At 44.1% G+C, this 10220-nt stretch overlaps 1 protein-coding gene across 1 annotated transcript; it reads right to left on the bottom strand.

Annotated features, from left to right (window-relative positions):
• Window positions 1-1182: 1182 nt before the first annotated feature.
• Window positions 1183-2130, bottom strand: LOC117742667 (olfactory receptor 146-like). The gene has a single exon (XM_034550234.1). The coding sequence runs from the start codon at window positions 2125-2127 to the stop codon at window positions 1183-1185; it is 945 nt and encodes a 314-aa protein (XP_034406125.1). The 5' UTR covers window positions 2128-2130.
• Between the last annotated feature and the right edge of the window lie 8090 nt (window positions 2131-10220).

Raw genomic sequence — 10220 nt, 5'->3', positions numbered from 1 at the left:
CTAATATAATGCCATCCAAATCATGATGAAGAGTAACTGCCATGTTACTAAAAATGTGAAGGTTGGTTGTGTAAAACAAAAGCAGGACTTTCACCCAGGAGACGGCTGTTTGTGTTCTGTGTCACTAATTCAACGTTGACTTATTTGGCCAGTTTTGTTGCGTAACTTCCAAACTTTATGAATGCCGGTTACATATCAAACTTAGTTATTTTAACCCAAGCTGTGATCTTTTCCGAAGCCTTACAAAGCATTTAGTGTTGCCTAAACCAAAACTAAAAATCATTCCACAGACATAGTTGATGTTCAGCAAAGAAAATTCAAACTGCTTCGAACAACAATGAATATTCTTTGTATTTAGTTTTGGATTTAACATAAGCTTGTAATCACCTATTGTCATAGTTATTAAATTATGGCTAAAAATGAGCTGCTATAATAATCACTCTGAAATAATGTGGAAACAATGTGTACATTTATATGTATTTATTGGTGTTTCACTTTATTACAATTTGAGTTTAAAAAAATAATTTAACTTGCAGTAAGAGCACTCAATAACATTTATCATTTAGTTCAGTTAATCATAGCGTCACATATTGCGACATTGTTTGTGGTGGAACTTATTCCACCAACTTTTTCCTTTTTCACAGAAAAGATTTCAGACTACTTGTTGTCAGACTGAAAACTCAACCCTGCTCCTCTGTAATATCAGAATGTTGTCTATTTTCTTTCACATGAATAACATATATGATTTGTGTAAATAATTTGCTTTTGCCCATATTTAGAAGAACTCTTTCAACTGCCTAATTCAAGATGGCATCCTCAGAGTCATTCGGTCTGAAGTCAGAACCTTTTCAAACTAATCTGCAAACCATTTTATTCACCGTAGTAGTTTCCCTCGTTTATTTGAGTTGTTTCCATCCTCAGCCCAGTGCTAGTGAGAGCTGACAAGATCACTATCGTGGAGCAAACACCCAGGCTATGTAATGAACAAGCAATACAGATAATGGCTGGTTGCAGTGTGCCAAGGATAATTTTATTTCATAATTCTTGTCACCATATACTGCACATCAAACTTAAAACACCAAAACATATTTTAAATACAATTTGGAAGCTTTAGTTAAATGTGTTTTTGTCAATCTGAACCTATTTTGTCTTGAAGTTTAAACACTATCTTTAGTTCTCAACTCAGAATAACGGCATAACTGGTTTGGATCTAAACAATTTTGACAAGGATTTGCAGATTTCTGCAGACTGCACACCATAAATAATGGGGTTGAGGCTGCCAGGGATGATATGAAACAGAATGGCAGAAAGCTTCCTGTAGTCTGAGTACTGAGGGAAGCGATGCAGAATAATGACAATAAACCCACTGATCAACATGATCAGAAACACAACCAGATGAGTGCTACAGGTCTTCAAGGCTTTACTGTTCAAAGACTTGCTATTACTGGTGAGACAGACGACTGTAATCTTTGTATAAGTGATAACCATGCTGCCGATAGAACATGTGAACAGGACCACGGTGAAAGTGAGGCCATAGACATTATTAATAAACACGCTCTCACAGGAGAGTTTAAACAGTGAGGCATTGTCACAGTAAGGATTCATGATCAGAGTCCTACATCGGTTCAGTCGTATGGTCAGACCGAGTAGAATCCCCACCAATACAAGGGCCACTCCCCAGGCAGACACCGTCAGCTTCATCACCATTTTGTTGGTCATTATGGAAGCATAGCGCAGAGGATTACTGATGGCCACATATCTGTCAAAGGCCATAATCATGAGCACAGTGTGAGCAGTGGTACCAAACATGTGTGTGCTGAAAGCTTGAGCCACACATTCATAATAACTGATGAAGCGCTGAGAGGAAGGCTTCATCATGTCCATAAGCAAACGGGGCATCAAAATAGAATTTCCAAGGATGTCGTTAAAGGGCAAGTTGCAGAAAAGGAGATACATGGGCTGGTGAAGGTTCTTGTCAATGAAAATCAGAATAGCAATGCCAATGTTCAAAAGCATTATAAAAATGTAGGCGAAAAAGAAAAAGAGAAAGACGGGGTAGAGAGTGTCCTTTGAGACATTCAGTCCCTCCAGCTGGAGGGTGAGGCTGTTGAATGTGTAGTTATCCATCAACCTGAAAGGACAAATAACACTTTACAAATACCCACAAGCAATATAAACAATGAGTTTTACTGAAAAAGGCCCTTTAACAAAAACAATATGAAATAAAGTTAAAGATAATTGCAAATAATTCCGATCAAAAATGGTCATGGTTCATTTTAGAGAGAGACTGGCCTGTTTCGTAATACCTGCTGGAAGTCTTCTGGTTCATCCGTCTGTAGGCTGTGTTTCTGTTGGTAGCCAACACCCAACAAAGTTCTCCAACTCGATTGCAGTTTAATAGTCGCGGTTCAATTCTCAATGGAAAATGTGTTATCAAGTGATGATTTACAAGAAACCCTTTCTTGGCCATTTGAGAGAACTGTCCAGTAAATCAATGTTTTGACTTTACATCACACCAACACGGAGCAGTTTTCACCTATATGTGAAATGTAGTTTTTCTGAAATATATTAATTATCCTTTTATTTTTGTTGTATGAATTCATAACAAATTAAACAGTACACAATATGTTCAGATCTAATGTTTTCTCTGAAATAAATTATGTTATCTTTACAAGGATTGCGCACATTTTTTTCTTCTTTTCTAGTTTCATAGTACTGGTACTTTTGGGTCAAAAAGGGCTTTTGTTGTAACCCAAATGGCCTTACCTGACCTCAGCATCACTACCCCTCGATAAAAAATTAGCAAACCCCAATAACCGTTGGACCTCCTTGCGGTTACTAGGAGTGGGCCAATCTGTAACTGCTACAACCTTATCTGGCTCTATTTGCACATTGCCCTCTGAAACAATGAACCCCAGGATCGAGAAAGTGGACACGTGAAACTTACACTTCTCAGCCATCACAAAGAGCTGGTGTTCAAGAAGCCACCGGAGAACCTGTCTGACATGGATCCGGTGAGCCTCTTCATCGGGGGAGAAGATAAGAATATCGTCCAAATAAACGAAAACGGAGATGTTGAGCAGGTCCCGGAGGACATCATTTGCCAGGGCCTGGTAAATAGCTGGAGCATTAGTTAGTCCAAAAGGCATTCGTCCCCCTCCCTTATTCTGACCAGATGATACGCATTTCTTAAGTCAATCTTAGTAAAGACCTTAGCACCTTGTAACAGATCAAATGCCGATGAAATAAGGGGGAAGAGGTACCTGTTCTTGATGGTGATATCGTTCAAACCCTTGTTCGATACAGTGCGGAAGGGTCTTGTCCTTCTTGCTGACAAAAAAAAAAAACCTGTTCCCGCTGGAGACGATGATGGTCGGATCAGACTTGCAGCCAATGAGGAGGTCACTTACTCTTTCATCGTCTGTCTCAGGCACAGACAGGGAGTAGTCTTCCCCTTGGAGTTAGAAGATCCTGGGCAACCAGTGGAGACACCGTCTGAGGCGCTGGTGGTGGAAAGATCAGAGATGATCTTGTGGGAAGGCATCTCTCTGAACACACTTTGCACCATGCGATCACAATCCCCAAAGCCCAGTCCATATGGGGGTTGTGTTGGGACAGCCAGGGGTACCCCAAAATGAAGGGGTGTTGCGGGGACTGGAACAGGTGAAAACAGAGTCTCTGTGTGGTGGTCAGGGAAGGTTAACTGTACAGGGGATGTGTGGTGAGTTACCCGGCAGAGTAGGCGCCCATCGAGAGCGCTAGCTTCCAGAGGTTTGGAGAGCGGTCGGCTCTCTAACTCCAGACTTCGAGCCAATCCTCGGTCCATCAGGTTGGCGTCCGAACCGGAATCCACCAACACCATCTGACTGAGAGGCCGTCGTAGAAGTGATAGAAACTCTGGGAAGTACACAAGAGGGACTTACGGACAGTGTTGTATGGCTCACCAGTGATGTCCTCTTCCCTGGCAAGCCCAGTCTTTTACTGGACAAGAGGCAACAAGGTGGCCCATCTGGCCGCAGTAGATGCAGCTGCCCTCCCGTAGGCGACGCTGCCACTCCTCGGGACTTAACTTGGTCCTCCCAAGCTGCATGAGTTCCCCAGCTGGGAGGTGGAGGGTGGAGACTGGAGACGCCATGAGCAGCATGCAGCTTAGGGGCTGGGCCGGTAGTGAGGTAGCTAGGGGATGGGTTTCCGGTCGAGACTTGGACCGCCTCTCCCAAATGAAAAAGGGGGGGGGCCTGAGCAAGGGACTGGTGAGCTAAAGGGGCGGCTAGGTCTCTCTCTTCTAAACTCCCCGAGACGGATCTCTAACCTTACAGCAAAGGCAATTAAGGCATCAAGACTCTCCGAGTCATCCCTCACCACAAGTTTCTCCCTCACTGGGTTGTTAAGCCCTCTGAGAAAAAAACCCTGGAGAGATACATCAGACCACCCTGACCCCTACGCTATAGTTCTGAAGTCTATGGAAAACTCAGCTACGCTAAGGGATCCCTGCCATAGGGTAAGTAGACGTGAGGCAATGTCTTTCCTGCAATGTCTTTCCTGCTAATGGGGTGGTCGAAATCCCTACACAACTCATCAGAGACCGTGAGGTCCGATGTCCTCTAGTGGGCCCATAGCTGCAAACTCACTTGCCACCCGGGGAGCCTGCGTATGAGGGATACTCTGCAGCAGAGGTTCTGGTGGGCTACTTTGGAGAGAGACACCCGGGAGTTCACAAACGCATGTCCTATCTGCAACTAGCACAAGCCATCACACCAGGTTCCTGCTGGTTTCCTGCAACCTCTGGCTGTGCCCCATCAGCCCTGATCTCACATCTCCTTGGACTTTGTTACCGGTCTACCACTGTCCAACAAACATACCACCATCCTGACTGTGGTAGATCGGTTCAGCAAGATTGGCCACTTTTTGCCCTTGCCCAAGCTCCCCTCCGCCAAAGAGACAGCTGAGCTGGTTCTGCTGCATGTCTTCCGGCTTCATGGTCTCCCCACCCACGTGGTCTCTGACCTGGGACGTCAGTTTACATCAATATTCTGGAGGGAGTTCTGCACACTTAGTGGCCACAGCCAGCCTATCATCTGGATTCCACCCGCAGTCTAATGGCCAGACTGAGCGCAAGAACCAGGAGATAGAGACGGCTCTACTGTGCTTCGTCTCCGAGCATCCATTGTCCTGGTCCCAGCAGCTCCTGTGGTTGGAGTATGCCCACAACACCATGACCAGTTCTGCCACTGGAATGTCTCCATTTCAGTGTGCCTAAGGGTTTCAACCTTGACTGTTTTCGGCCCTGGAGAAGGGTTCTTGACCCTCGGCCCACGCTTTCGCCCGCTGTACCTGGGCCGAAGTCAGTTGCACTCCTCCGCTCAGCAAACCTACCCAGTTGACCGCCTGCCTCGCCGAGGGAGGGCTACGGTCCAGAGGAAAAATCCTGGGTTCCCGCTCGACACATTCTGGATGCCCTCTCATCAGGGAGGCTCTGTGCCCACGGGGGCTATCCAGCCAGACTCTGTTTCCTCTCTTCCATCTGTTGCTTCAAACGATGGGGAGGATGAAGAGGAGCCGTCTTCCAATGAGGACAACTCACCCGGCGATGAGGAGAAGATGGAGATGTCTGCTGGATATTTGCCCTCATCCAGGCCACCCGGCTTGTTTGTGGTTGTTTTAGGACGTTGGGAGCCATCCCTTAAAGAGGGTTTCTGACACAGTTCAGCTCCACACCCTCCTCACTCTACATGTCAGTCACTCCCTCCTTATCATATATATATATATATATATATATATATATAAAAAGCGTGAAGGAACGCTTGTTAAATTGTGTCAGCGGCGATTCCGAACTGCGCTCCATCCACCTGTCGAATGTCCGCTCTCTGGCGAACAAGCTTAATGAGCTGCTGCTCCTAAACAAAGCAAACATGGACTTTAGCAGATCTGTTGCCCTGTGCTTCACCGAAACCTTGCTCGGTGTGCACATCCTGGACAGCGCACTACATCTGCCGGGCTTCCAACTCCTCCGAGCGAAACGGCTATGTCGGGCAAAACGAGGGGAGGCGGAATCTGCTTTTATATTAACAAAGTTTGTGTACAGATGTCACAGTGTTAATGGAATGATGCAGCCCTCACACTTTTAATAGACTGCAAACCATTGTATTCACCACAGGAGTCTTCCTCATTCATTCTGGCCGGTGTTTACATCCCACCTCAGGCCTGTGTGAATGAGGCACTCCAACACCTGGCTGAGCAGATCACCAACATGGAGCACAAACACCCAGACTCCCTGCTCATTGTTCTTGGGGACTTCAACAGAGCAAACCTCAGCAAAGAAATGCCAAAAAACAGACAGCATATTAAGTGTAGGACAAGGACAAAAACACACTAGACCACTGCTACACTGCGCTAAAGGACGCATACCGCTCAGTCCCTCCTGCAGCTTTGGGACCCTCTGACCATTGTCTGGGTCATCTTCTCCTGTCCTTCAGGCAGAAACTAAAATCTGCAAAGCCTGTGGTGAAGACTGTGAGGAGATGGACCAATGAGGCCAAGCTGGAGCTACAGTCCTGCTTCGCCTCCACTGATTAGAGTGTTTTTGAGACTGCTGCTATGGACCTGGATGAGCTCACTGACACTGTAACATCATACATCAGTTTTTGTGAGGACGTGTGTGTCGACTAAAACCTTCTGCCCATACAACAACAATAAATTAATACTCAGGCAGCTTCGTCGGGCTAAAGAGGAGGCCTACAGTGATAGAGACAGGACTCTGTACAACCAGGCCAGTAACACACTGACGAGGGAGATCAAGGTGGCTAAGAAGAGCTACACTGAAAAACTGGAAAAAAGTTTGGAGAGGCCTGGAAGTACTGACGAACTACAGGAGACCATCCCCACGCACTGAGGACAATCACCGACTGGCTGACGACTTAAATGTCTTCTACTGCAGGATTGATAAGCCCACTTCAGCTCAGCGTTCAACACCATCATCCTGGAGGTACTTCAACATAAACTCCCAGCTCAGCGTGCCCGCCTCCACCTGTCAGTGGATCACTAACTTCCTGACGGACAGGACGCAGCAGGTGAGGCTGGGAACGATCACATCCAGCACCCGAACTATCAGCACTGGCGCCCCCCAGGGATGTGTGCTCTCCCCACTGCTCTTCTCCCTCTACACACCAATGACTGCACCTCAGGGTCTGTTAAATTCCTGAAGTTCGCAGATGACACAACGGTCATTGGCCTCATTAGGACCGGTGATGAGTCTGCGTACCGACGGGAGGTTGAACAGCTGGTCCTCTGGTGTGGTCAGAACAACCTGGAGCTGAATAAGCCCACAACTGTGGAGACAGTGGACTTTTGGAGGACCCCCCCCCCCCCAACACTACCCACCTCACCATACTCAACAGCACTGTGTCTGCGGTGGAGACCTTCAGGTTTCTGGGATCCACAATCTCCCAGGACCTGAAGTGGGCCTCCAACATCAACACCATCCAGAAAAAGGCCCACCAGAGGTTGTACTTCCTGCCCCAGCTCAGGAAGTACAACCTGCCTCAGGAGCTGCTGATCCTATTCTACTCCGCCATCATCCAGTCTGTTCTCTGTTCTTCCATTACTGTGTGGTTTAGATCGGCCACCAAACAGGACAGAGACAGACTACAACGAATAGTCAGGTCTGTAGAGATAACTATTGGTTCCAGTCTGCCCTCTATCCTGGACTTGTACACCTCCAGAGTCAGCAAGCGGGCTGGAAAGGTCACTGTATACCCTTCACACCCTGGACACAAGCTGTTCCAACTCCTCCCCTCTGGTAGGTGCTACAGAGCACTGTACGCCCAAACCACCAGACACAGGAACAGCTTCTTCCCTCTGGCCGTCACTCTAATGAACAATTAATCAGACACATCCATCTGCACTACTTGCACTATCACCACTTTCTGCTCTAACATCCCCAATTCATTGTCACTGTTGTTGTTTTTATATTGTACATACATGTTGCTACTCTGTTGTCTTTAATGTCTTTTTATTTTTATCCTGTTATTTGTCAATTAAATGTATGTACGATGAAAGCGTACGTGTATGTGCACACATACATGGCCAATAAAGCGGATTCGGATTTGGATTCTGATCAGTCTAACTCTTTACCTGTTCACTCACCTGCCTCTGATCATTAATAAAGCCCCTATATAGGCTCCTGCCTCCCAGACACACCTTGCCAGATTGTTCATTGGTTTTCCATGCCAGACTCTCCAGCACTTTCTCACAGACTGATGTCCTGTTACCGACCCTGCTTGCCCCTGTTCAACCTGCCTTGCCCGACTCTGCTGTTTCTGAAAGTTTGAAATAAACGTCAAGGATTTCTGGAATCTCGTGTGTTACATTTGGGTCCATATACAACCGGTTACATAAGGAGGGTTTTGGTCATTTTTGGCTGGTATGCAGTGTTTTAGACAGGAGGTGAAAACAGCTGTTGAAACAATATAAGCTTGAGAAGAATTGTGTTTTTTTAACACTAATTCATGTAAAACATGTTCTTGTAGAAACTTAAAATACAACCTGAAAATGAGCATAATATGTTCCCTATAATATTAATACAGAAAGTTATTTTGGCTATAAAGTGCCTTTCGATTTACCTTTATTTTATTATTGTTTTTTTATTGAATTGGGAAGTATTTCCAGTTATGTCCTGATCTTGGGGATTTTCTGACTAAAAATCACATCCTTAGGAGGGTTTGGTTTATACTAATCATACATTGCAATCAAAGTAGATTAAATTGCATTTTATAGTCCGGTTTTTATATGTTGCAGAAAACTACCCTTTTATTCCAGGCAATGACTTTGGCCATTGGAGTTTATGTTAAAATACTATTGCCACATAATTAAGAGAAACACGGTACTTCTACATTTCATTGCCACACTTCAAAGTTATTATAGTAAAACTCAATATAAAAAGTAATCACACATTCTGGCATTCATTTTTCAAAGACTTTTATCTGTATAGCCGAATCTCACAAATCACAAATTCAGGATTACCTCCACTGAGGGCACCCAAATCATGATGAAGAGTAACTGCCATGTTACTAAAATTGAGAAGGTTGGTTGTGTAAAACAAAAGCAGGACTTTCACCCAGGAGACGGCTGTTTGTGTTCTGTGTCACTAATTCAACGTTGACTTATTTGGCCAGTTTTGTTGCGTAACTTCCAAACTTTATGAATGCCGGTTACATATCAAACTTAGTTATTTTAACCCAAGCTGTGATCTTTTCCGAAGCCTTACAAAGCATTTAGTGTTGCCTAAACCAAAACTAAAAATCATTCCACAGACATAGTTGATGTTCAGCAAAGAAAATTCAAACTGCTTCAAACAACAATGAATATTCTTTGTATTTAGTTTTGGATTTAACATAAGCTTGTAATCACCTATTGTCATAGCTATTAAATTATGGCTGCAAATGAGCTGCTATAATAATCACTCTGAAATAATGTGGAAACAATGTGTACATTTATATGTATTTATTGGTGTTTCACTTTATTACAATTTGAGTTTTAAAAAATAATTTAACTTGCAGTAAGAGCACACAATAAATTGGTCTTCTCAATAACATTTATCATTTAGTTCAGTTAATCATAGCGTCACATATTGCGACATTATTTGTGGTGGAACTTATTCCACCAACTTTTTCCTTTTTCACAGAAAAGATTTCAGACTACTTGTCGTCAGACTGAAAACTCAACCCTGCTCCTCTGTAATATCAGAATGTTGTCTATTTTCTTTCACATGAATAACATATATGATTTGTGTAAATAATTTACTTTTGCCCAGATTTAGAAGAACTCTTTCAACTGCCTAATTCAAGATGGCATCCTCAGAGTCATTCGGTCTGAAGTCAGAACCTTTTCAAACTAATCTGCAAACCATTTTATTCACCGTAGTAGTTTCCCTCGTTTATTTGAGTTGTTTCCATCCTCAGCCCAGTGCTAGTGAGAGCTGACAAGATCACTATCGTGGAGCAAACACCCAGGCTATGTAATGAACAAGCAATACAGATAATGGCTGGTTGCAGTGTGCCAAGGATAATTTTATTTCATAATTCTTGTCACCATATACTGCACATCAAACTTAAAACACCAAAACATATTTTAAATACAATTTGGAAGCTTTGGTTAAATGTGTTTTTCTCAATCTGAATCTATTTTGTCTTGAAGTTTAAACACTATCTTTAGTTCTCAAC

This window comes from Cyclopterus lumpus, chromosome 14 (assembly GCF_009769545.1).
Source record: "Cyclopterus lumpus isolate fCycLum1 chromosome 14, fCycLum1.pri, whole genome shotgun sequence".
Taxonomy (NCBI): Eukaryota; Metazoa; Chordata; class Actinopteri; order Perciformes; family Cyclopteridae; genus Cyclopterus; species Cyclopterus lumpus.
Note: the sequence above shows the minus strand (reverse complement) of the source record. Positions and strands in the feature narration are given on the sequence as shown.

Excerpts from the sequence above, each read along its gene's own strand:
- LOC117742667 (XM_034550234.1), bottom strand. The coding sequence starts at position 2,127 with ATGGATAACTACACATTCAACAGCCTCACCCTCCAGCTGGAGGGACTG.